This window comes from Chelonia mydas, chromosome 2 (genome assembly GCF_015237465.2).
Source record: "Chelonia mydas isolate rCheMyd1 chromosome 2, rCheMyd1.pri.v2, whole genome shotgun sequence".
NCBI lineage: Eukaryota > Metazoa > Chordata > Testudines > Cheloniidae > Chelonia > Chelonia mydas.
In genome coordinates, this window is record NC_057850.1 from 221941326 (window position 1) to 221968195 (window position 26870).

At 42.8% G+C, this 26870-nt stretch overlaps 1 protein-coding gene across 2 annotated transcripts in view; it reads right to left on the reverse strand.

Annotated features, from left to right (window-relative positions):
• RSU1 (Ras suppressor protein 1) overlaps positions 1 to 26870 on the reverse strand; it is a 180642-nt gene that overhangs the window by 152500 nt on the left and 1272 nt on the right. For both annotated transcript variants that reach the window (XR_006289061.1, XM_037890783.2), the window contains exon 3: positions 2098 to 2148. Coding sequence is in view for 1 of the 2 variants with exons in the window: in XM_037890783.2 (XP_037746711.1) it covers positions 2098 to 2148 (51 nt within the window). In the remaining variant the exon portion in view is untranslated. The remainder of the gene's footprint in view (positions 1 to 2097; positions 2149 to 26870) is intronic.

The following is a 26870-nucleotide window of genomic DNA, read 5'->3' on the forward strand; positions in this document are numbered from 1 at the left end:
CGTGAGGCACTGTGCCTTTCTTGAAACAGGGATCTGAGGAAAGGTCCTTTGTTGTCTTCACATGTGGGCATGAAATCTCTGGTCAAGGTTATATAAGAATATTGAGATCTCCTTGGGATCCAGGTGGGATAGGTAAGAAGAGGGACAAAAGCAGCAGGCAGATATGGAGGAGACGATATGACCAGAACTCAAGTTTCCGTGATTCTCCTAATACACTAGCTATGAGGAAAATGGCCCACTAAAAATTTATAGCAACTATACACTTGTCTATTGGCACCCATATTCCTTTACACACCTTAATGCCACATCTTAAAAAATAAAATATAACTGTACTCTCATTCAAAAATATATTTATCCTCTACATGCTAGGACAACACACAACTGATTACATCCTCACAGCCCTCATAATCCCCTTTTCATCTGAAAAAGAACTTTCCTTTAGGCAAGTCCTAGGTATTAAGAACATAACTTACGAGATTTTGAAGAATTTAGACTTTCCTGAAATTCAATGAGCTAGACAATTTAAAGGGTTTGTGACAGTGATTTCCAGCCTCTTTTTGCTAGAGCAGTGGCTCTCAACCTTTCCACACTACTGTACCCCTTTCAGGAGTCTGATCTGTCTTCTGTACCCCAAGTTTCACCTCACTTAAAAACTACTTGCTTACAAAAATCAGACAAGAGTGTCACAGCGCACTATTACTGAAAAATTGCTTACTTTCTCATTTTGTCTGTACAAAATTTTAGTTTGTACTGACTTTGCTAGTACTTTTTATATAGCCTGTTGTAAAACTAGGCAGATATCTAGATGAGTTGATGTACCCCCTGGAAGACTAAGCGTACCCCTGGTTGAGAACCACTATGCTAGAGCACCTCCTTGCAATGGACTAACACACCACTTCATCCCCATCCAAGTGTGAACACAGTAACCATCTCCCCCTTTTGCCCCCTCCCATCCAGTTTCTCTCTTGTCCTCCTTCCCTGGCAATTGTGTTTTCCCGTCCACCATATTTGCGTGGACTCCACCTTCCTCCATCACATAGAAGCTCTGAATTCCTCATCTCCACACTCCATGGAACGCACATACCTGGGAGCGGGAGAGATGCACAATAGTGCCTTCAAAGGCCCAGCTGAGTACCAAAGGAGTAAAGAAAACTTGACTGGACTGGCATGACGACATCTGAACCTGCACTCCTGTACATGTGAACTGCTCCCAGAGCAAATTACATTGTGGTCACAACAGTATGGAAGTAGAGTGACTTCCAAGCAGCCACCTAATTTTAATTGCAGATAAGGCAGAACATTTGTGGAGTGTGAGGGCGGCGTGAGTCTGGGGTCCCACAGCTTTTCTTCTACCCTACAATGACCCCTGAAATAGTCTGGCATTCCCCACCCATGACAGGAAAATGCATGTTTAAGAAGGCTAAGTTACTATCATGATTTTTTTATGTCATTTGACCCCTACTGCAGTACTGATTTACTATTTGACAAACATCCAAAGGATCGAGGCCAGATTGTGCTAGGTGCTGTACAGACACAAAGATGCAGTCCCTTCCCTCAAAAGTTTGCAACACGGCAGGTCTTTTTTATACATTGACAAAATTAGACTTTAGTTCATTTCTTCTTTTAAAACCCACACAAAATCAACAGAAGTTAAACATTTAACACTGCACATGCATGGTCACTGTAGTATTTCACATTTAATCAAACAAAGCAAATATACTTTAAAAAAGACTTCTGGAGATGTAGGAAGCTTACAGACAGGGCAGAAGCAGAAGAAATTTTAAATGGATGGGTTGGAAATAAGATCACAGTTAAGGATCTTATCCTCACAAATGGAGGATGAAAAACAAAAATACAAAAACTAAGGAGACCAGCTGAACAACACTGCTAAATTACATTTCCCATCCATTTCCTGTAATGCAACTATTTAAATGATCTATTTAGGACAAGGGCCTTGCCACCATCTCTAAACAGCATAGCCTAATTGATGCTAAATAAATAAAATGGAACACCACCAATGGCAACTTTTGAATGTTGTTTACGTGGTAGCAATGAGGCTTCTAGAAAATAGTGTTAGCCACCAAGAAGTGTACTTACTTGTGAGCTTGTTGTGACTGAGAACCAGCTGTGTGATGTGGGACAGAGTGACTGTAAGAGAGCAGAAAACAGACCATAAGTGAATGAACTAACATAACCCAAATGCAAGCAACATAAAACAAAACAAACTTTCCCCATCTGGGAGATGGGCATTTACATACACTGGCAGAGGTTAAACTGAGCAACACAGGCCAATTCCTCCATGCTTTGATAGATCTGAACCAGTATGGTTTCCCATACTAACCCAATTACAATTACGAAGATACCAGAACATCTCTCCCAGCCCCTGCACATTGCAGTATGGATCTGCCTTCATACAAGTACCATTTCACTAAAAAGATAGTTTGAAGAAGAATAAAGCAGGACATGCTCTCAATGTTTTGAGATCATTTTTACAGGATTTTCATAGATAAATGACTTACACCTTGTATATTTTTCCAAATTCAGCATGCTTCACAGGATCTCCAATAGAATTATGCAATAACACCATCTTATAACTTGTCGAAGTTAAAAGCTCAGACAATACAAAAGACAATACTATTTAAAAAAGAGTGGATTCTGTCTCTGCAACACATCTCTAAAGAGCTAACTTTGAAACTTTCAACATTTTTTACAAGAGTATTACATTAATATAGCAGATTCTTCTTTTACTTTGTGTCAAGAGGACAATAACGTAGAACCTAATCCCACAGGTAAACTTTGCATACCAAGGAGTCTACAAGAAATTCATCTGCTGCCTTTTTGTTCAGTCAGTTATTAGTATTGTGCTACATACCAAAGGCGAGCAGAATCTTGTTCTTCAACAAGATTATTCTTTACCCAGTAGAGGCAACTGGCAGAGGAGAATGGCAACAGTAAGCATAGTACACTTTACACAGGAATCCCATGTGTTCTACATCAGAGGTGGGCAAACTACAGCCCATGGGCCGGATTCGGCACACAAGACATTTTAAGCCGGCCTGCGAGCCTCACCAGCAGCTCGGCCCTGCTCCAGCTGGGACGGGAGCCACACCAGCAGCTCAGCCCCATTCTGGCACTCCGGCGGGGGGCCGCACCACATGGCTTGGCCCCACTCCGGCCGGGGTCCAGAGTTGGTGCCCGCAGATGGGGCAGTGAGCAGAGCCACCTGGCCTCGCCTCCACGTAGGAACTGGAGAATGGACATGCCACTGCTTCCGGGAGCTGCTTGAGGTAAGTGCAGCTCTGAGCCTACACCCTGAGCCTCTCCCCATGCCCCAACCCTGATCCCCTTCCTGCCCTCTGAACCCCTCGCTCCCAACCCGGAGCACCCTCCTGCACCCCAAACTCCTCATCCCCACCCCAGAGCCCGCACCCCAACCCCAATTTTGTGAGCATTCATAGCCCGCCATACAATTTCTATTCCCCGGCGTGGCCCTCAGGCCAAAAAGTTTGCCCACCCCTGTTCTACATGCACTTTAAATCCCTCATGAGAAAATCCAAGAGGTGTTTATACCTTTACACACACACACCCACCCACCCACGGGACTAAAAACAGTTATTGCTTGGTGGCTAGCAGAATGCAACTTATTATCAATTTTTGAAAACATCTTTTTACTGAACTTTCTACAGCTCTCATTATTACTTTTTCCCCCCTTTTGGATTTTTCCTCTTTGTCCTATAAGAGATCATGGTGTATATTTTACTAAGGCCATATCTAGACTATAAACTTTGGTCAACACAAGTTGCCATGGTTAGTATATTACCCATGCATATGCACATACATGGTGCTCACTTTGGTGCTGCACATACTCACCAGGAGTGCTTGTGTCCACACAAGGTGCCGTGTACTATGAGTAAGGCTACTAATCTGTCAGATGTCATGGATTCCGTGATTTTATGAGATCTGACTTTTTGAAAATTCTAGTAATTCAGCCCCAGCCAGCGGGGCTTGGGCTTCAGCAAATTCATGACTTATTGTTTATGCCCATGTCCTGTCCACCTGTGCCAAAAATACCTGTGCCAAAAATGTAGCCTTAACTATGGGTCGGTATCCCAGTGGGCCACATCCAACCCTCCAGCACAATGTGAAAATTCCCCAAAAGGCCATCTGTTTTGCACACACAAGTCGTGCAAAAAAGCTGGGAGCAAGGAGTCAAGTTCCCATTATGCAACTTCCTCCATCACATAATACCCTGCACATACCATAATTTTCATGCCTGTTTTTAAAATCCCACAAATCCACATGGCACTTGTCGCTGTCTGCCGTTTCTTACGGAAGCATGGAGCCCACACAGCTCTGCGCTATTGCCAAACACTGCAAACAATCATTTGATATTTGCAGAGTTGCAGGAAGTACTGCAACAATGGGGGAACATGACAATTTCTTTAAGGACAGACCATTAAGGGGCACAGCAAAAAGCAATTCAAGGTTGTTGGCAGTTTGCACAAAGAAGCTGCAGGTGGTATAGCACTGCTTCTGGGCCCAAGAAACTAACAGACTGGCGAGACTGCATCATAACGCAGGTTTGGGATGAGCAGTACCTGCAGAACTTTCACATGCAAAAGGTCACAATTTCTGGATCTGTGTGCTGAGCTCAAGACAGCCCTCCAGAGCAGGCACACCAGAACGACAGCTACACTGACAGCTAAGAAGCAAGTGGCGATCACACCAGAGAAGCTTGCCGCAACAGATTGCTACTGGTCAGTGGGAAATGATTTTGGAGTTGAAATATCAACAGTGGGAGATGCTGTCATAGACTTGTACAGGGACATTAATTGTATCCTGCTATGCAGGACTGACTCTAGGCAATGTGCAGGATGCTGAATGGATTTGCAGGTATGGGGATCCCAGAGTGCGTTGAGGCAATTGATGGCACCCATATCCTACCATGCAGAGTACAGAAAGGACCTACTTTTCTATGGTTATGCAAGGGTTGGTGGATCACAGGGAATGCTTCACTGACAAACATCGGCTGGTCAGGGAAAGAGTGTGACACTCGCATCTTTAAGGACACAGGACTGTACAGGAAGCTTCATTTTTTCCCTCCGGCTAGCAAAATTACCACATGCAATGCTGAAATGTCAATAGCGAGCCAGGGGGACCCAGCCTACCCCTCTGGCTCATTAAGCCATATGTGAATGGTCAGAAGGTGAAGCATGAAGTAGAACCGGTCTATCCAGGTGTGACCTTAGACCGCACACAGAGCTACCATACCCACCTGAAGAACACAGGAGCTGAAGTCAAGATGTGCAACAATCTGCAAACTGGCAGATTCGTCATAGGGTGCTCGTCCACAAAGTTGGAGCACATCAGCTCTTGCCACCTCACATTCAGTGGCGGAGTACTACCTACCAGTTTGGAGTCGATCGTCACACACCAAACTGGTGGATATGCAGTTACATGCCACCATGCATATCATCTCTGGCACCCTGCGTGCGACTCCATTCCCATGGCTTCCAGTTCTGAGCAATATTGCTCTTCCTCATTTCGGACAACAGGTTGCCACTGGCACGTTACTGGAGAAAGTACATGCCAACTCAAGCCTGTCACTGCACAATGACCTTTTTAAAACCACTAGCTGCACGTTTGCCATCATGTCGCCTATTATTGTCTCATCTGCCATGCCAGGATGTTAGGGCGGAAACACTCTGGTGAGAGGAATGGATATCTGTTATAATCCCCAATCAATCCCTTGTCACTGCCCCCACAATTTGCCTGCCTGGTTTTGACCTGCCCCATTGCCAATTGTCCCTGTTCCAGACCAGGCAAGGTCTCTGTGCAGCCAACCAGTATTGCTGGAGCCTTCGTGACAGCCCTTTGTGCAACTGCAGCACAACGCAGACGATGACACACATTGTCAATGAATGCCTGCTAACGAGGTTCAGCGGTGGCCTAGAAGAACTGCATCACACCACTGAAGATGCCATCGCTTGGCTAGATGACTATGCACACACTAAATAAATAATGCCATACCCTGGCTACCTTGACAGCTTCAAGGAAGAGTCAACTACCAGCTCAGCAAGAGCAGAATGACAGCTGAATAGGTTTTCAACAGATTGAAGGAATGCTGGTGGTGTTTAGTGACAAGACTGGATCTCAGCAAGAAAAATATCCCAGTGGTTATGGCTCCCTTCTATGTTCTGCATCATAACTCCGTGACAAAGGGAGGAGAGTTGCTGCAGGATGGGACAGCAGAGGCGGAGCAGCTGTCTGCTGACTGAACAGCCAGAAACAAGGGCTATCAGAATAGCCCAACGCAGAACTATGCAGCTGAGAGAGACCTTGAAAGAGCACTTTAAAAGTCAAATAAAGTAATGTGCTGCGTTGGACGGTGATGAATGCAGCCCTGAAGTTTCAGGGGCTGCAAGGAATCGTGTAACACTTGGTGTACATTTATGAAAATCATACTGACTTAATGAATCCATCAGTTATGCAGTGCTTATTGTACATTTATAATTTTAACATTGTTTCTAACTGAACCAATGAGTTCTGTGGTCCTATTCCACTACAAGTAATGTGCGCTTTGAGTAGTGCTCGGGATTTGGTAGTATGTGTTAAGTCAGAAAGATGACTATTTCCAAAAAATAAAAGTTACATACCAAAAACAGTGCAAAAAACAATGTGTAATTAAAAACCATACAATGCAAACACAATAAATTAACAGAACAGCATTTTAAAATTAGAACAGCAGAAAACATCCATGTCCATTTCAGTCCATTTCTGAAAAACATACAGTCATGGCTCTCAGGTCATTATGTGTGATGCTGAAGGTTTCCTTACTGTCCCCCAGTGAGGGGTGGTAGGGATGCAGCCCAAGAGGCTCTGTGGAATGTTGGAGGGTATAGAAAGCTGCTGCAAAGGAGTTCTCCATTGACTGCAAAGAAAGGCAAGCATGTGACTACTGGATCTGGGACCTGAGGGAACTGGGATTGTTTAGTCTACAGAAGAGAAGAATGAGGGGAGATTTGATAGCTGCTTTCAACTACCTGAAAGGTGGTTCCAAAGAGGATGGATCTAGACTATTCTCAGTGGTAGCAGATGACAGGACAAGGAGTAATGGTCTCAAGTTGCAGTGGGGGAGATTTAGGTTTGATATTAGGAAAAACTTTCACTAGGAGAGTAGTGAAACACTGGAATGCGTTACCTCGGGAGATGGTGGAATCTCCTTCCTTAGAGGTTTTTAAGGTCAGGCTTGACAAAGGCCTGGGCGGGATGATTTAATTGGGGATCGGTCCTGCTTTGAGCAGGGGGTTGGACTAGATGACCTCCTGAGGTCCCTTCCAACCCTGATATTCTATGACCTCTCGGTCAACAAGGATCTGCAGCACTTGTGTTTGCTGCCTCAGAAGCCCCATTATGTCCTGATTCATGTCCCTCTCCTTTTCCTGCTGGGACGTCTTTCCAGGCTGCCTCCTATGTTTACAAACCCCCCCCCGGCCCTCTTGACAGTCTGATGCATCCCTGGCTTGCAGGATCTTGAATATGCCCTCTCTAGTCAACTTCTTTCTCTTCATCAGGGTCAGATGTTCCAGAGTGGGGACGTCTCAAAGCTGCAATGGCAGAAGCTACTGATAAGAACAGACAAATGTATCATTGTATTTACAGTCACAATGGAAAGTGAAATATCAGTTCTATAACTCTCTTCCCTTATTCCCATAGGAGTTTAAATAAGACACGCTTACTGACACTTCAGCTTTGGAGTGCCTCTGCACAGCACAGCTCTCCAACTGCAGCCATGGTGAGTATGGCTCACCAGGGAGCAAGGTGACAAAATGAGGAGGGAATTGTTTGGTCACACAAAATAATAAAATTTTGGCCGTTTCCATGGTTACAAGTACAAAACAGTGGCACCGAATGCTGACGTTTTTCCGTAGGCGGTGGTGACTTTAGCTAGTGTCTCACTCAAGGGCCACAAAGGTACAGAAAGCACAGCTGCTGCTAGCATCCCAAAGCCACCAGCCCCATCTGCCACCAGCCTGTTTCCTGAAATGGTGACTGCCAAAGTTATCACAGAATGGATGGCAAAGTGTCCTACTGCAGAGGAAAAAAAAATAAAGACAAGCCACCCCTAGAAACCTCCACGAGAGAATTGCAGAGTGCCTCCATGGAAGTTTCATCAAGATCTCTCCGGAGGACACAAAGGACATCCCTATATACATAAACTGCTCCACATGCCTTCCCCTGACCTAATCCCACAGATAATGAAAAACAGATAACTACCTCTGATGTACCTCTACCCCTTCTCATAGGAGAGAAACAATGTAGACACCTGTTTCCTGCTAACTTGATGTTGAGTTGGGTGCCATCTTCAAATGTGCCCCTTTTAAGGAAGAATGCATGCACACACTTGCGTGAGGTTCCTTTCCTTTCATCAGGCTCATCCATGCTCAGTTGGCGGGACTGGCTAGACTGTATGGAGTCTCAAACAGATCCTGGCTTGTGGCATAGCTAGCCACCCGCAGGTGTTTCTCCTCCTCACTGTTCACAGCAGAGGTCTGTCCTGGGTTCCACTGAGGCACCCACAGTGAGGTGCTGGTTGGGTCTCTGCCAAGTATGGAATGAAGCTCATTGTAAGCGTGGTCTTGACACGAGATCAACTGTTGGCCTCCCTGGCCTTGCGGCATGCCTCCTACAGTTCCTTTGCCTTCACACAGCACTGCTGCCAATTCCTGTTGCACCCCTCGCCTGCATCCTCTGTGCAATCTTTTCGCAGATGTCCCTATTTCTATGACTAGTCCATAGCTGCACCTGCACAGCCTCTCCTCCTCACAGGCCCAAGAGATCCAATATCTCCAGTCTACTCCAGGCAGGTATGTGTCTAGCTGGCATGGTCAGTTGGGCAGTTGCAACAAGTGAGAGCTGCTGGGTATGCTCACCAAACTGGGCAATTGGGAAAGGGCAATTCAAAAATATTCAGGGGCATTGGGCAGAGTGGCTGGCTTCTGGGCTCTGTGCCCTCGGGTAATGGAGTTCATAACTGAGACAAGAGCAGCCGCTGTTGGGCATTGCGGGACAGCTGCTGGAGGACTGTTAAGGTCAACGTAGGTCACACAGTGTTTACGTTGCACCGCATCAACCACATTGCTCAATGTCGTTTGGGGAAGTGGCATTACTGTGTCACCATAATGGGGGTTTTACCTCACTAGAAGACATCCGACTGCAGACACTAGCACAAATAAGTTGACGCAACAACTTACGTTGATCTCACTTTGTAGTGTAGACCAGGCCTCAATTATTTTCAGTCTTTCCTTCTTTTCCCCCTTTCTAACTTCTATTTCTTTGTGTTTTATCTACCTACTTCCCCATACTTTGTCTTTCCTCACCCTATCTGCCCCCATACTGTACTTTTTTTCTAATTTATCCCCAGAAATCTTTCCCTCCGACCCCTATTAACTCCATTCCCACTCTTTATACACATTCTTCACACCAATCCACTTGCAAGATTTAAAAGAAATTTACCAGAAACCCAACTGTTTAAGAATTATCCTCCTCACCAAAGTACAGTTTGAAAAAGGCTACTCACACATCCCTTCTCCTTAGCCAACGAGAAAAGAAAGGGTGCTAAAATCTTAAGTACTGTTCCTGGACTTTGCTCCTGTCTTTTGTATTAGGTTTTGGCAAATAGGTTTCCAGTAAATTTGAACAGTGCTCATTCCACCCATTGCTATTCTGGCTGCTAGAAAAAAGGACCCTTCCCTCTTCCCATCCAAGAGCCTCCTCGTTACTATGAGGTTGAATCTCCAATACTCTGTTCCTCCCTTAACCACGTGGCAGAACTGTCTACTATACATCGACCCCAGTCATGAAATCATCTTCATAGTGGATAGCTCCAGTTCCTGCTGCTGCTCATAGTGCTGTTGCTTGAGAAAGCTATGAAATTAGCCTGATTCCTGTCTGTTCTTCTACTGTCCCAAAACCTCACCTAGAAAGTTGAGGAGCAGCAATGAAAACTTACAGTACTGGATGGTTTTCAGAATGCTGCAGCTTGGGAAAGCTTTGAGCAGCAGCAGCACTGGAGCTGTCTGCAGATTAAGGGTATGTTTACACTACAATGGGAAATACATCCGTGCTAGCTCTCATCAAGCATATCTGTACCAGCATGAGTGGCAGGAAGGGCTAGCCAACCTGAGTACATGCTTATGGTGTCAGTCAGTAGTTCTCTACCTTTCCAGACTATGGTATCGCTTTCAATAATTTGTCTTGCATACCCCAACTTCCACTTCACTTAAAAACTAACTGCTTACAAAAAAATCAAAACAAAAATACAAAAAAGTGTCACAGCCCTATTACTGAAAAAAATCACTTTCTCCTTTTTTTTTACTATATAGTTATAAAATAAATCAATTGGAATTTAAATATTGTACTTGCATTTCAGTGTGCTTCTTGAGCCTGTTTTTCAGTTGAGGCTGGTCATTCTGGGAGCAGTGAAGCAACAGCAACAATTACATTTTTCTCCACATTGAGTCTATTCCTGTAGCCTGTTGTAAAGCCATGCAAATACTGTATCTAGATGAGCTGACATACCCCCTGGAAGACCTCTGCGTACCCCAAGGAGTACGCATACCCCGATTGAGAACCACTGGTTGAAGTGGCTCCTCCCATTACGACAGGTACACTGATATCTTAGTGCACTAGCTCACTCAGAGTTGGTCTACACTATCACTTAAGTTGATGTAACTTACATCGCTCAGGGGTGTGAAAGAGACCACCCCCCCCCCCCCCCCCCGAAACAACGCAAGTTACAGCAACCTAAGCACTGTCCACACCAGCGCTATGTTGGTGGGAGATGCTCTTCCCTTGGCATAACTTGTCTTCACCTGATGTGCTACAGCAGTGCAGCTACACCGATTTAGTGCTGTAGTGTAGACCTGCCCTCATAGCTAGTGTGGGTATGTCTCCTCAAGCTGGAATTTATACCTCCAGTTCTAGTGTATGTATATCTTTAGAAGCACAGCACTGCATAGATTTACATATGTTCATGTCTGGAAAATTATCTTCAGTATAAAGGCTATAAATGTGGTGGTGGGGGGGGGGGTGGTCACCACTTATGAGAACGTGATTTTGTATAAGACGGCCCTAACCCGTGAAAGCTTAGTTCTGCCAAGTTGAATTTTCAAACTCAGGAACCAACCAGAAAAATGGGAGCCTAAAAGAAGCATCATGAAAATTTCATTTCTAAGGCCTGGACATGTAATAGTTCACTCAACCATTTAATGGGCTTGGGAGGAAGAGGAGCAGGAAGAAAAGGAGAAGGAAACACAGGACACTCACCCTAAATTATTCTCAAAGAGACCCTTAAAACAAAGATCTCTCTTCAGTAATTCACCAAGAATAGGAGGACAAAGAAAGATTCTACAAAGGCAATTGCTATGAATATTAGGATAAGATAACTGGTGAGGGGGGAAAAAAAAGGGCAGACAAGAACATTAGCCATCATACACAGCCTTACTGTACAGAACGGCTAATACTTAATATTATGACAAGCATTTTAAAACTGTAACATGAATTACAATTATAAGATGCAGTTTTTTCCTATCACATGAGGAAGAGGATCATTCCAGAGCACCCTGCTTTAAAATCTGGGACAACCTGGTTCTAAAGATTTCCTCTGCAACACAGTGGCAGAAACATTTGGTGCAGCAGTCCCTGAAATGAGTTCCCACAGAGAGTAGGGGCAACTGATGCCATTTTATTCACCCTCTCTACTAATATAAGGAAAGCTAACCACGTACTTTGTGCCTCTATTCAACCTCTGCCTGAAATTATCTTTATTAAACTATAGATCAAGGCCCTGACCAATTCAGATAATATTGTATCAGGCTGCAAATATATTAAGAAATCTGAAAATAAAAGAACCGAAAAAACTTCATACTGCCACAAAAAACTCCCTCTGCTGTGTCCTTCACATACCTGCTGAAGCAGTCAATGCCTTTGTAACTATTCTAGGAACATCAAGCTACCATAGCCACAAGATGGCATTCTAGCTTCATTTTTGAAGTATTCTAAAGCCAGACAACACATTCACTTAAACCGTATTTTCAAAGCAGCTGTACAACACAGAACACTAAAAATTTATCATTTTATTAGTTTTTCAAAAAGGGTCTTGTTTTGTAAGTACTATTTTCATGGAAGGGAACAACCATTTTTGAACAAAAAGCATTTTGTTCTGAACGTGACAATATTTTCAAATTTTAGAATGGAAAGCGTTTCATATAAAAATAAAAATCACAATATTTCAACTTTTGATTCTTTTTATTTTAAAACCAAAATGGCTATTTCACTGAAATCTAGTGAACGCATTCCTGGGTTGAGACATCTCAAAATGAAATCAACAATACCTGTTTATAGGGGTTACTTATGCATACCTCATTCTTAATTTCTTAACTTTTATCATTCTAAATCCAAGATATCAGGTGTGCTGAAAAGGAAAAGTCTTCATGTTTGATATATAGTTTAGTCAGCTCACCACTTGAAAGGTGCCTGATTAACAGCCACAAAGGGAGACTGAAGTCCTATATTCACAAAGCAGGTATACTCCTGCCATCAGCTTCTCCACCAATACTCCCCCACCAATGACTCAACCCTGACCAATGGCAATTGCCTCTACCACCAGGAGCAGTCCACTTTCCAGGTTCAGTCTACCAGCTAGGATCTATATTGCAGTGACTGGTTCTGCAGTGCGTATACTTGTCCACTAGAAAGTCATTCCATATAGATAGGGCCCTACAAAATTCAAGGCCATGAAAAAAAAAATGCATCCTGGGCTGTGAAATCTAGTCTCCTCCTGAGAAATCTGGTCTTGTGTGCTTTTACCCTCTACTATACAGATTTCATTGGGGAGATCAGCGGTTCTCAAATTGGGGGTCCTGACCCCAAAAGGAGTTGCAAGGGGGTCACGAGGTTACTCCGGGGGGTGGGGGGGAAGGTGTTACACTATTGCCACCCTTACTTCTGTGCTGCCTTCAGAGCTGGACACCCGGCCAACAGCTGCCACTCTCTGGCTGCCCAGCTCTGAAAGCAGCGCAGAAGTAAGGGTGGCAATATCATACCATGCCATCCTTACTTCTGCGCTGCTGCTGGCGACAGCTCTGCCTTCAGAGCTGGGATCCCAGCCAGCAGCCGCCACTCTCCAACAGCAGCACAGAAGTAAGGGTAGCAATACTGCAGCCCCCTACACAATAACCTTGCAACCTCCAACTCCTTTTTGCGTCAGGACCCCTCTACAATTACAATACTATGAAATTTGTGATTTAAATAGCTGAAATCATGAAATTTAAAATCCTATGACTGTGAAATTGACCACAATGGACTGTGAATTTGGTAGGGCTCTACATATAGAACAATGACCAGAGGTCAAAAGATGGTAGCTTTCAGTTAATCTTAGCCTGGATTCAAACCACTAACCTAGAAGTGAAAGACACTATATAGCCCATCAAGCCACCCCCTCCCCAAAGGAGGAGAGCCCTGCTTTCAGTGGGCCTTAAGACAATCAGAGCAGAGGACTGCAGGTGAGGAGCCTATACAGCAACCCAGCATCTTTGAAAAATCAGGCCACTTATTCAGAAGCCTAAATTTGGCTTTAGCAGTCTAACAGTTTCCTGGTTTTCACAATCTTGACCTTAACATTTAAGTTTTTGGTGTGGATAAAAAAACTCCACCTTCACTTATCTCAGACCTCCCCAGACCCAGCCATAATTGCCTTCATGCATCCCCATGCATGAATCTGAAGATTTCACAGAATTTAAGCCAAATAATATATTTTGGGTTTGGTTTTTTTTTTTTTTTTAAACCTTTGCCTTCTGGTTTTAGAATCTCTAGGATTCACATTTTCAAACTTCTCTGCAACTATGAGGGCTACAAACTTGGTTTTCCAATAACCCTTTGCTTTCTGGTCTGGTCCTGTGAACTTCCTAACCCTGCTACCAGGATGGATAAGACATAGCACGCTTGTTCTTCCCCATATAGGCTAACAGTGATGGGCCTCAAATGCTGCCTGCTATTGGAAATCTAAATCCCTTGGTGCCACCTTACCTCATATATTTTGGGAGAGCCCCGTATCAAAAATTGCTGGTATGAGGTGGGTCAAAGGACCAATTTGACACTGGATGTTAAGTTGGAGTCCTGCCCCTTAAGTTTCATTCTGGATCTATTCCTCCTGATCCCTGAAGATTACTAGTAATAAGGCAGCATGGCTCCAACGTGGAGCTTTGGTCGCTAAAAAATGAATCCTGCTAAAATGGAAAAGTTGATCCCCACCAAATATTGATGCCTGGCTCAGTGATATGGCTGACCTTGCAGCTAACGAACGACTGACATTCCACACAAAGGGAACGCCCAAAAAATTCAAAGCAATTTGGGCTGACTTTAAGAGGTCACATAGCCCCTGAAGATAGATAAGTCACTTCCCCTCCCCTCCCTTTATCCTAAGCCAGTTTATTTGCTTTGTGTATTATGGTCAATTTGGTAATATATATATTTAGAAAAATAAGAAAAAAAAACAAAAAACCTTGCTCTTTCCCTCCAGGTCCTTTCCCCCCAGCATTCCTATGCCTACTCTTCACAGTCCTTCATGAGTCTCTAGACAGCACTTTCCTGCTAATCTTAGTGTAACGTTATTGTAAAGGAATGTGTATATAAAATAGATGTATATAGCACACACATGCACACAGTTAAACCCCAAAACACACTTGGCATGCCCTAGCAAGAGACAATAGAATTGGAGACATGGCGGGGGTGAAGGGGAGAGGAAAAGGTTGGTCAAGCCTCAGAAAAATCCTACCTAGGGATGAGAGGTGGTTCAGGAAATTTCAGGGAAACGGGTTTCTTTGGTGGGGAAAATGAGGGATGAGGAAGGATAAAAGTTGGGTTTACAATGGTGAGTTAGTGGCCATCTTAACTATGGAGCAGTCACCACTACTCTCAAATTCAGAGTGGAATTGCAAATAACCCGTTAATGGCAGTATTTTTTGTTCTTGTGTTAATGGTGAGTGAGGTTCTTTACATCTGCTTTAGCAAAGTTACAGAACATGTACCTTACAAGTACACTTACCAGAAGACAAACCATTAGGCTCTTGATTGTAACAGGGTTCTTGTACTATTCTCATTTTTCTTTATATTAACTCCATCAAAATGGGTAAATTAAAATGGAGGGCTTAAGTTAATGCTGCCTAATTATGTTATGCCTGGCCTCTGCTTCCATTGTGCCTAGCTACTTTTGCTTACAGTTCTAGTATCTTTACACCAGCGGTTCATAAATAGAGACAACAAGCAGTTTACTCAACTACTGTCTGTTTTGAATAAATGTCAAGTCACATTGTATTAAATTACTATTGGCTGTCGACGTATGGAAAAAACAACACACCCTATCATGAGTCATTTGAAAAATAGGCTAGACAAAGCACTGGAAAAATACATCCTAGGGAACAATCTTATACAGGAAAGGGGATGGACTAGATGACCCAACAGGTCTTTTGCAATGCTATTTTCTGACTATGAATCACAAGAGTTGTGAGTATATAAACAATCATTTTGTTACTACTAACGCTGGACACAGGACCACTGGTATCACAGGCATTGACTTTTTTCAAAGTGCCAGCGGGTGCTTGACCACCAGCTCTGCCCCTTCCCCCAAGGCCCCACCCCATCTCTTCCCACCCTACTCCACCTCTTCCCGCCCAGTTCCGCCCCCTCCTCCCAGCACATTGCATCCTCGCTCCTCCGCCCTCCCCCGCAGCCTCCTGCATGCCACAAAACTGCTGACTGTGGCGGGTGGAAGGCAGGTGCGGGGAAGGGGGGGGGGGGACGCGTACTGATCTGCAGGGCCTGCCAGTGGGTGGGAGGCACTGGGGGGCTGCGGTATTTCCCCGTGGGTGCTCCAGCCCCAGATCACGCACGGAGTTGGCGCCTATGACTTATTAACTTAAAAAGCCAGTGTAAGAGTGGTAATGGAAGCAGATCTTTTTCATCCAGATACTGAATCATTATAGGCACGGATTTAAAAGTAGACATGTTTTAGAGTGACAAACAGAATGAAATAATGTTCTGATCTATTTTGGCTTACTCAAGAAGGTCATTTAATACACAGAAAAGAACTAGTACGATACCCAAAAGCTTACTGTGAGGTCTATAAGAAATCAGCAACTAAAATATATTTTAATAATTATTTGTATGCCACGGGCACCTGGAGGACCCACTGCACTAGTTAATGCACAAACATTGTGAGAGATGGTCCCTGCCCTGAGGGCTTCATAATCACAGACATTTAGTATTTTCCCCATTTCACAAATAGAAACTGAGGCAAGAGAACTAAGGCCCCAATCCTGAAAACATATCCATATGCTTAATTTTACTTGCTGTGATAAATGAAGTATGCATAAGTACACATTTGGAAAGTAAATGTAGATAAGGGACAAAGGTAGGGGTTCTCAAACTTTTTGCTGGCACTACCCCACTTTAATTATTTCCACCCAGATAGCATTGAGGATGTCATTTGGAAGAGCGAAATGGCATCCTCTGCACAACACGACATCGTATGTATGGTGCGTGCAAGGTCACGCTATGTGGAGGATGCCATTTTGTAGAGCAAAATGGCTTCCGCCATGCAGTGTGACCTTGCATGCACTGTACATCCAAGGTCATGCTGTGTGAAGCAAAATGGCATCCTTCACACACTTGGAATCGCCGCAACCCCATCTGCTGATGACGTGACCCCATTTGGGGTTGCAACCCACAGTTTGGGAACTGCTGAACTAGTGGCATGTCTACACTGCAGCCAGAGGTGTGACTGCAGCACATGAAGACATACCTAAACTAGCTTTAATCTCAGTCTCAGACTTCAAAATCAGAAGGGACCATCATGATCATCTTGTTTGACCTCTTGTACAGCATAAGCAACAGAACCTCACCCACCCACTCCTGTAATAAGCCCATAACCTCTGGCTGAGTTACTCAAGTCCTCAAATCATGGGTTAAAGAATTCAAGTTACAGAGAAATCCACTATTTACTCTAGCTCAAACCAGCAAGCGACAGATGCCCTCCAGTGCAGAGGAATTAAAAAATAAATAAATAAATAACAAACACACAACCACCCAGGGTCTCCATCAATATGACCTCAGGGAAAATTCCTTCCTGACCCCAAATGGTGATCAGTTATGAACACCTCGGGAACGGAGGTTGTTCATAACTCTGAAATGTTTGTAACCCTGAACAAAATGTTATGGTTGTTCTTTCAAAAGTTTATAACTGAACATTGACTTGATACAGCTTTGAAAGTTTACTACACAAAAAAAAATCATGCTTCCCCTTTATTTTTTTTAATAGTTTATGTTTACCACAGTACTGTACTTGCTTTTTTGAGGGGGGTCTCTGCTGCTACCTGATTGCATACTTTTGGTTCCAAATGAGATGTGTGGTTGACTGGTCAGCTTGTAACTCTGGTATTCGTAACTGAGCTTCTACTGTATCTCATTAACCACTCAAAATTTGTTCTAGAACGTTGCATGCAAATGAGGTCAAACTAATGGGCCTGTTTTCCAAATCACTTTTTTCCCCCACCCCTTTTTTAAAATATAGGTACAACCTCTGAGTTTACAGATTCATTACAAAGGCTATTGGGCTTGCAATTTCATATACTAGTTCCTTCAATATTCTTGAGGGAGATTATCCCGCCCCCAATTTAATTACACTGTCTGAGTTTGGCTTCTCCTCAGATGTGGCAATATCTACTTCCATATCCTTGTTCCATTAGCCATCCTGCCACTGCCCACAACTCTTCATTGCCTTAGTTTTTAAGAAGAGTAAAGTATTCATTTAGGCATTAGATCACAACTAGATTATCTTTCATCTCCACCCCATCCTCAGTGCTCAGCATTACCACTTCTTTCCTTGTTTTCTTATTAGATATATGGCTAAAGAACCTTTTACTATTGGTTGCAATTGTCTTTGCAAGGTTAACTCTGCTTGGCTTTTGGTAGTTCTCACTTCTCCCCATACTTTCTGACATCCTTGAGGTAGCTCTCCTTGCTGATCCATCCCTTCCTCTGCTCCTTGTAGGCTTTCTGCTTTCCTCGTAAGCAGTTTGAGGTGCTTGTTTATGCATGTGGGTCTAGCTAGCTCACGTACCAATAGCAGTTAAGCTATGGCAGCATAGACTTCAGTATGGGATGGCTGCTCAAGTAAGCCTAAGGTGCCAGGTGGGCTTGTACAGCCCCTGATGAAGGCTCTACTGCTGCAGATATTCTGCTACTGGTACCCACCCTTGCCAGGTTAAAGCTAGCTTAGGTATGTCCCAGCATGCTGCAATCACACACTCCTGACTGCAGCGTAGACATATCCTAAGTGTCTTACTCAAGGCCAACAGGATGGTTCAGAACCATCAAGTTGGCCTCTAACTGCATAAAATTATTACTCTTATTCTCTTCTTCCTCCTCCATCTTAGCATTTATCACAAACTTGTGTTTCATCTTAAAATCATAAGATCTTTGGGAAGAGTTTCTTCCTATGTGTTTATATAGCACCTAGCACAATGGGGTTCCCAATGCTGACTGCAGTCTCTAGGCAGCCTCCAGCAGTAGAAACAATTATAGCATCAAAGTAGGACTACCAATGGTTGAAGTATCACTTCGTGTTCTACACCCTTAGTTTTCTTGCTGACTGTATTCTTAAAGTATCTTTTGGGTTGAAATTTCTCCTTCTTGTTTTCAACCCAGAGGTGAAGAGAAATCTTTCTACTTGCTGTATGAGGTTCAAGCATTGCATTAGCCAGTGCCTTTTCTTTGAGGAACATTTGTCTTTCCCTTGTAGGCCAAGGAAAATAAAGATCAAAAAGCTGTTATTTCTGTACTAAGATTGAGATTTGAATTACACAAGAGTCAGGAAATTGAGAAAGAAGAGTTCTAACACCACAACCCTGTCAAATTGTGCGTGTTCATTTCTCTAGCTAGGGTCTTTTGATATGCAGCCACAACACTAGATAGCATAACAGCATTCAGGAAATACAATGACATCGGAAAGGAGCTGTTTTTCCATATTGCTCTTCTTGTAAATTGGTCACTTAGTCTATCACATAGTATCTATCCTCTCTTTTCTAAGCAAGCTAGCAAATAACCCCAATGCTACCTTTCAGCTTACAGTAGTCTAGACCTTAGTCAGGGTTCAAAGGCCAGGACAAGGTGCAGATGCAGCATTTATTGCTCCGGTGGATGGTCTTCTCCAGTCCATAGACACAAGAACTACACCCATGCTCACCCTCCTGGCCCTCTTTATATCGCTATCACCAAGTTCTCTTATCCTGCTTCCAAGAGGTTATATGATGAGCAGCCATTTCTCTGCTCATCATAGAGGAGGGTGAAAAAAAATTGTTAACCCCTGAGGATAGAGCAAGCAGCCATGGGGTTAAATTGTAGCAAGAGATGTTTAAGTTGGACATTAGGAAAAACTTCCTGTCACGATAGTTAAAACATTGGAATGAATTGCCTAGGGAGGCTGTAAAATCTCCATCACTGGAGGTTTTTAAGAGCAAGTTAAAAAAAAAAAAAGACACCTGTCAAGTACGGTCTACAGACTACTTAGTCCTGCCCAAGCGCAGGGGACTGGAGAAGACGACCTCACAAGGTCCCTTCCAGTCCTACACTTCTATGATTCTAAGCTCATGTGATTGGGACAATCAACCTGAGAGATCACTGCTTCTTCCATGACTATAGCCTCCCTTGACAGCTATGTTCCACTGGAACTATCAAACCATCAACCATCAGACAAGTTTGAGACACAGATTTGTCACAGTAGCTGAGCTGCAACACTGGACTCACTTCAAGCAGCCATGGACCTTCAGAATTCAGAACTAACTACAAAATTCACTCTTTCAATTTTATTTCCCCCTCAATAACTCCCTATACACTCAACCACAGCCACTTAAAATGCTCCATCTAGGTTGTATTTCACTAGATTGCTGATGAGAGTCACGGTTCTTCTTTTACTTGTTGAAGTTTGACACCTACAGCAGAAGGGATTTGGGGGGCTCTGACGGTTACCCTGTTACTTAATTATTTAAATGTTCAGATGCCATAGGCCAGATACACAGGACTGAATTTTGTACTTTTAAAATCTCTAAGCTTTGCTGTTACCTCAGATGTGCACCTTTAGTGATTTATAAAACTGCAGTTATTTCTGCCACTGAAGAGCCTACTGTAATTGCAAGCATCCAAGGGGAAGAGCTAAGGTTCAGCAGCTAAACATAATGAAACCTCTTTTTTAAGTTACAGCCATACAACGGAGAGGGGGCTAATGCAAAGGAGAGAGAACGCTCTGCTATGGAGCTCTGGTAAATGTTAACACTTATATTGTGCTAGGATCTTAAGGCCACAAGCAGAAGTGAAAAGCTCATAAAGTAGGACCTTAAATCAAAGGCAGAGTCATTGCTGAAGGCCATATGGAAGGAGTTCCACTCAATGAACAGATGGGTTATCCTGGACATAAGCACTATCTAGAAACAAGTCTTTCAGAGACACAGATTTAAAAGACTTGTTGACTTGCAATAACGGTGGATAAAATATTGGTTATAATGGAAATCTGCCAGATTCGCAGAATACAAACGTAGGCAACTAAATACCTATGCTAGAGGCTAAATCGGGCTCCCTTCAATTCAAACTGCAGGCTTGGGAAGGTCATAACACTAGCACTTGCAAGAACTACTGGTCTGCCCTACAAGGGGTCTCACCTCCTCTCCACGATCAAAAAAAAAAAACCAACAAAAAAACCACCTTCCCGCTCTCCCCCCCCCCCCCAACCCAGGGGGCAGGGAGAGCATACTGAAGCTGTGCCTATTATGCCTCAGTTCCCGATACCCTGGAAAGTCAATTTTTTATTCCACCCCTCCAGCCTTCCTTTCCCCTTCATTCTTAGTTTAACACAACAGCTAACTCTGAAGAAAAAGTGCTTTTCCTTTAAAAAAAGGAAATTAACAGGCAAGCTCCACACACGTGTGGAGCCAAGATAAAATATTACTGGTCCGAATACCACCAACATGAAGGAAATAACTAAGGAAGACATTGTGGGCATTATAACAATGCCACTACAGTGCCAAAGATTCTCAGCGACTCTTGGAAGATACCATATTGTAATATCACAAGGCCATTCAATTTTATCTATCACTATACTACACTAGACAGAACAACTATGCCAAAGTTACTATGTGAACTCCCTGTGAGAGGATATAACACGAACAAAACAAAAGAACCTTAATACAATGCTGCCTGAGTACTAACTGGCAAAAATTAACATTTAAGAGTAAAACAAGTTACAGTAAAGCTGTTTTATCTGGCACTTCAAAAACCACAAAGTTCTATAAACCAGCATTTCTGATCTTCATTGAAATTCCGGTTTATAGTCTGGTTGGTGTGGGGCTGGCAGGGGGTTAGGGCACAGAAGGGGGTGCAGGGTGCTGAATCTGGGGGGTGCTCACCTCAGGCAGCTCCCCACGTGCGGTGGCCTACCCCAGCTGCTCCGAGGCAGAGGTGCGGCAGGCAGCTCTGTATGCTGCCTCCTCCCACAGGCACCACCCCCTCAACTCCCACTGGCTGCAGTTCCCAGCCAATGGGAGCTGCGGAGCTAGCGCTTGGGGTGGGGGCAGAGCACCGAGCCACCTGCCGCACCTCTGCCTAGGAGTGGCCAGGAGAGGTTGCCACTTGTGGGGAGCCGCCTGAGGTGAGTGCCCCCTGGGATCCAGCACCCCACCCCCCTCCCATGCCCCAACCTGCTGCCCCGAGCCCCCTCCTGCACCCAAACTCCCTCCCAGAGCCCACGCCCTGTACCCAATCCCGTGCCCCAACCCCAGTCCCAAGCTCCCTCCCTCTTAGTTAATCTGCATTTTTCACTACCTGGCACCCCGCATTCCTCCAATGTGCCAGATAGAACTTTTACTGTACTATCAACATTGTTGCCCTTTCTTTTGACATGGGTATATGTGAAGTATAACTTTATTTACACATCTAACGCAGTACTGGAACAAAGGAGTTCAGACAACACACAAGAAATCCCTTGATTGAGGAGACTGCCCAACACCACTGGCCAGTTTTCAGAGACCAACTGCTTCAAAAATTGACATTACTTAAAGACCAAAGTCTCCTGCTACGACACATCTACACAGAAACTCACAAAACAAAACACCACTGCACGTCTTCCCAAGACTTAACATTTGCTTGCAAGCTAAGAAAAAACATGCAACACTGTATCTTCACCACATGACAACACCTGCCAAAACATTTTATAAGTTGAAATATATGCTACTTACTTCAAACCATAGATATGTAACAACCGAAGAATACTTGCTTTTGGCAAAAATAGTTTAGCATATTACAACTCAGGATTTTTAATTAATACATGGTAATTATTTTCTTACCACAAAATTTGTTTTCTTGGTGCTGATACAACAATAAGGATAGACTTCAAAGTTAATTTTTTCAGACAACAGTTTTTTCAGAACTAGCAAATACTATCTAACTAAACAGATGACACAATGGGTGCTGAAGCATGACAGCTGACTAGTAATCTGCCTAAGTATAAACCAATAAATAACTTAAATTTCCTTAACATTATTAAGTAATGATGGGTTTTGATTACATGAACCATTACATTATCTAAAGAGAACTCAGAAGAGAGCAATCTCTGCATAATGTCACATTGTGGGAAAAAAAAAAAAAAAAAAAAAAAAAACACACACAAAGAGTTCCTGTTCCATTATATTTGAATTAATTACACTAGAAGCTCAGAGTTACGAACACCAGAATTACAAACTGATCAATCAACCACATACCTCATTTGGAACCCGAAGTACACAATCAGGCAGCAGCAGAGACCGGGGGGGGGTGGGGAAATGCTAATCCAGTACAGAACTGTGTTAAATGTAAACTACTAAAAAAATAAAATAAAGGGAAAGCAGCATTTTTCTTCTGCATAGTAAAGCTTCAAAGTTGTATTAAGTCAATGTTCAGTTGTAAACTTTTGAAAGTACAACCATAATGTTTTGTTCAGAATTACAAACATTTCAGAGTTACGAACAACCTCCATTCCAAAAATGTTGTTAACTCTGAGGTTCTGCTGTAGGAGATAATTAACACTCAGGTCCTCAGTTTGTCTCACAGTACAGATCTTGAACCCTCAATAGAACTTTAGTTGCTTCAGATTTCTTTGCTGAAACAATTACTAATTTATGTTTAATTCTGAAAAAAACATTGTAAGAGAAAGTTAAGAAAAGGTCCGAGTGGATCACAATCTTTTCTCGCTTCTCTAATCCTTAGTTTTCCTGTTGCCATGAGAAAAATCAAAATCCTGGTATTCCTTTCTTGGGGAAAATAAGTGTTCCTGTTCCCAGGTACAAATGGAACCTTTATTAAAGGTCTAATATAATAAATGCCAACAGTTGCATTTTAGGTCTATGTTTTGGTCTCATCCATGACACTTGTAAGGCATTATGCATTTTCAGTGTAAATGTATAAAGAATTTTTTATTCTAGATTAAGAAATGCACTTAGATTTCCCAGCCCAAGAAAGCAAAAAAAACCAAACACACACACACACAAAAAACCACGCCACCTTATCAAGAGTATACAGTTAATGTACAAAGTTATCTACAGAATAATTTGATTAAAGCCCCATATGCCTGCCCGTTGGCACAACATGCTGCCATGGATAGCTACCACATGGAATTACACACAGATTTCACATTTGTCTGTAGTCCATGGGATTAAGATTTGCCTCCTAGACAGAACTGTTTCTTCCTGTTTTGTCCAAACATGAGTCTGAGCCAGAACACATGTAAGAGAAAGAATGTAGCTGACCTTCCATATATGTAAGTATGAGACACACAAAACTGCAGTAAGTCACACACCTAGCGTAGCAGCTTAGGAGCCAAAGTCTATAGATGGTACAGTTGTGTTAAATTCTTAAAATTGCTTTCCAAAGTTCCACACTGGTTTAATATTTTTTGGAAGAACTGAAGATAAGGGGAATATTTTATTCCAATGGATAATCACATTTCATTAGTACTGAAATATTAAATTTATTGTAGGACTTTCAGATATGAAAATTCAAAGTTTCCAGCTCTTTAGCCCAAAATGGCATATGTCAGCATATAAAAGAGAAACTATTTTATAATTTATTTACACAGATCTAGACCTGACAGTGCCTTTCAATTCTGGAGAATTATGCACTATATGTATCATTTGGAATAGAACCTCTCTCCTTTTTCCTCTTGTTTGACCCCCTTTTGTTTCATCTTATTTTCTGTATGATTTCATACACACATTTGTGCAGATCAAGTAATCACACATTATTGTTCACACAGCCTCCAGCATAATTCAAATATCTGAGGATTTTAAAAGCATGTAAACTACAAATTTAGGACGGCTTACGTCGCTCAGGGCTATGAAAAACTTCACCCTGTGAGACAAAGTTAGGCCGACCTAAGCCAGTGCCAAGTCTATGGAAGAATTATTCCATCAACCTAGCTACTGCCTCTTAGATACATTTACTACAGCAATAGAAAAACTTCTTCCATCACTGTAATAAGCTTCTACATTACATTAGTGCAGCTGCAGTGTTTCTAGCACACATATGCTTCATTCTGCTCCCATTGATTTCAATGATAAAACTCCAGTTGACAGGTTGGCAGTTATTAATACTTTAGAAACCACTGCATTTCTTACTTCCCAAAGTCTTAATTCTCAACCCTACCATTGCTTGAAACAGGGTTTTTGCTACCATTACCTACAGTAGGTGTTACAGGAAGCACTGCTGACAATTCAGTAAATTACTGAGTATTTAACAGACTACAGCAATAGTGAGTAGTATGTTGTTGGAGATGCCAGGCCAAACTCAGCCCTGGCATAAACAAGATCAATTCAATAAACGTTTATGCTAGAATTTAATATGCATTTTAGATTAAATGTAAAGCCAAAGTCCTGATCACCAGCAATCACAGAAGAGCCATAGAGCCATCATAGGAGCATTTACCCAAGCAGCTAGGGCAAACTACAACTCATTGATTTTTAAGATTAATATTACAATGTTCACTAGAAGTGTTTGATTATTTCCAAGCAGCAGTCCTACAGCCAAAAGACAGGTGGGCAAAACCCTCCACGGAGCCCTCCCTGCAATCAACTGGGATTTATCCTTGCAAATCCATTTGCAGAATCACAGCTTTGTTTGCTACTATTGATATTTGGTTAACACTGTTGGTGTTACAGATTGTACTATGGACCACCATATAAATGAATAACAAAGCTCAGAAATACCCCTTTAATTAGACCAATTAGAAAAATTCATATGCAGAAAAAGTGACTTTACAGAACATAGCAGCGAGAAATCATGAACAATTCACTTTTTATAATAGCAGTAGTTTTAAGTAACAAAAAAAATGCATGGTCATTTTTACATTGCAGTTTAACCTACTGATGAGTTTATAAATTTATAAGATGCACAATCAGGCAACAACTCAACTAGCCCCCTGAAATCAATGGACTCACATGAGCAGAAACTGGCTCCTGTAAATAAGTGCACACAGTCAACCTGTGGAACTCTTTGATGTTGTGAAGGCCAAGACTATAACAGGGTTAAAAAAAGAACCAGATAAATTCTTGGAGAATAGGTCCATCTATGGCTATTAGTCAGGATGGGCAGGGATGGTGTCCCTAGCCTCTGTTTGCCAGAAACTGAGAATGAGTGACAAGGAATGGATCACTTGATGATTACCTATTCATTCATAAGAACATAAAAATGGCCATATCGGGTCAGACCAAAGGTGCATCCAGCCCAGTATCCTGTCTGCTGACAGTGGCCAATGTCAGGTGCCCAAGAGGGAGTGAACCTAACAGGTAATGATCTAGTGATCTCTCTCCTGCCATCCATCTCCAGCCTCTGACAAACAGAGGCTAGGGATACCATTCCTTACCCATCCTGGCTAATAGCCATTAATGGACTTAAGCTCCATGCATTTATCTAGTTCTCCTTTAAACCCTGTTATAGTCCTCGCCTTCACAACCTCCTCAGGCAAGAAGTTCCACAGGTTGACTGTGTGCCGTGTGAAGAACAACTTCCTTTTATTTGTTTTAAACCTGCTGCCCATTAATTTCATTTGGTGGCCCCTAATTCTTATACTATGGGAACAAATAAATAACTTTTCCTTATTCACTTTCTCCACACCACTCATGTCATATCCCCCCTTAGTCTCCTCTTTTCCAAGCTGAAGAGTCCTAGCCTCTTTAATCTCTTCTCATATGGAACCCGTTCCAAACTCCTAATCATTTTAGTTGCCCTTCTCTGACCCTTTTCTAATGCTAGTATATCTTCTCTGGGATGACAGGACCACATCTGTACACAGTATTCAAGATGTGGGCGTACCGTGGATATAAGGGCAATAAGATATTCTCCGTCTTATTCTTGCTCTCTCTCCCCCCCCACCCCCGCCCCTCAAGGATTCCTTACATCCTGTTCGCTTTTTTGACAGCCACTGCACACGGTGTGGACGTCTTCAGAGAACTATCCACAATGACTCCAAGATCTCTTTCCTGATTAGTTGTAGCTAAATTAGCCCCCCATCATATTATATGTATAGTTGAGCTTGTTTTTTCCAATGTGCATTAGTTTACATTTATCCACATTAAATTTCATTTGCATTTTGTTGCCCAATCACTTAGTTTTGTGAGATCTTTATGAAGTTCTTCACAGTCTGCTTTGGTCTTAACTATCTTGAGCAGTTTACGTCTGCAAACTTTGCCACCTCACTCATTACCCCTTTCTCCAGATCATTTACGATTAAGTTG